General features: G+C 67.8%; 1 protein-coding gene across 8 annotated transcripts in view; it reads right to left on the bottom strand.

Annotated features, from left to right (window-relative positions):
• Positions 1-1,196, bottom strand: part of BDNF (brain-derived neurotrophic factor) — a 60,723-nt gene that overhangs the window by 36,278 nt on the left and 23,249 nt on the right. Inside the window, exon 1 of one of the 8 annotated variants that reach the window (XM_008584214.1) lies at positions 966-1,194. The exons of 6 other annotated variants lie outside the window; for them this stretch is intronic. Coding sequence is in view for 1 of the 2 variants with exons in the window: in XM_008584165.1 (XP_008582387.1) it covers positions 966-1,115 (150 nt within the window). In the remaining variant the exon portion in view is untranslated. Of the gene's footprint in view, positions 1-965; positions 1,195-1,196 lie in introns of those variants that run through there. One more of the 8 variants, XM_008584165.1, reaches the window with a different exon arrangement.

The raw sequence follows: 1,196 nt of genomic DNA, 5'->3' as shown, positions 1-1,196 counted from the left end.
CCCGGGCCCCTCCTCCTCCTCGTCGGCCCCCCCACCCCCCCAGCCTCTCATCCCCGCTCCACCCCCAACATACAAACACTGCAACCTCCGACTGCGACTCCAGCTCCCTCTCGCAGCCCCGAGGCTCTCTTCCCCGTGAGGAAAAAAGTTGCCCTGGTCTGCAACTTCCCCTTCTCCATGCCCGTCGGGCATAAAGCCCCCAACCCGCAGCTATTTCTTTCCAGGTGCAGCTCGCTCACCCATTCCTCTTCCCTGCTCTGCATCCCGAGGTCAGAACATCTCCCGCATGCATCCCACCCATTCCCCGAAAGTCCAAAGTTTCACATCTCTGCAGAGCGCCCCAAAGGAGGGGCGCGGGCTAGGGAGAGGTGTGGGTACTGTGGGCTCCGGCGTCCCGCAGACCCAGTTCAAGTCCGAGTGGCAGGAATAGCCCAAGTTTTCCAAGCTAGATTGGCCTTGAACCTGTAAGTCCGCTTTGGTCCTAACTCCTGGAGAGCAGGTGACCGTGTGCAGCCTGGCCCGAGCCCCAGGGCCGGGGATGCGGGCTGAGGGCGCAAGGTCCCCCCACCCCCAATCTGCGCGGGGACCGCCCGGGGGCAGGATTCCCGTCCTAGCCCCACACCGTCCCCTCAGTCAGGGCCCCCAACAGCTGGCGTCCCACAGCTCTCTCACGACCCCTCCTCGGCTGGGGGAGGGTTTCAGGGATCCCTGGGGCGCCGTCTTGGCTCCCATCGCGCAGCTCCGCGTCTCCTCCCGGCCTTCTCTTCCCCCTTCAGGTCTTCCCGGGGTCCCTCTCTCTAGGGCTGCCAGCTGCCCCCTAGGTCGTGGCCGAGGGGGACCCCAACCCCTCCCGGAGGGGAGGAAAGGAGTTCCGGCCTCTCCCCACAACTTTGGGGTCCCCCAGGCAACTTTACCCCGCGGACGGGCGGCTCCCGCGCCAAGCCCCACTCCCGGCGCTCGCCTACCTCGGGGTCCACACAAAGCTCACGGGTCCCCGGCGGCGGAGTCACATCGTTGTCCTGCTCCTGGCACCAGCGCCCAGCCCGGGTCCCCGTCGCGGTGCTGCTCCCCGCTGGCCCCACAGTAGCGGTGGCAGCTGCATTCAAGTGTCTCATCCAAGCCTCACGAGGCGGAGGTGCAGGGCGCGCCGGGCCGGCTTCTGGGCCCGGCCGGGGAGCCCGGGGCGCGACGGGGGC

This window comes from Galeopterus variegatus, unplaced genomic scaffold (genome assembly GCF_000696425.1).
Source record: "Galeopterus variegatus unplaced genomic scaffold, G_variegatus-3.0.2 Scaffold102, whole genome shotgun sequence".
Classification (NCBI taxonomy): Eukaryota; Metazoa; Chordata; class Mammalia; order Dermoptera; family Cynocephalidae; genus Galeopterus; species Galeopterus variegatus.
Note: the sequence above shows the minus strand (reverse complement) of the source record. Positions and strands in the feature narration are given on the sequence as shown.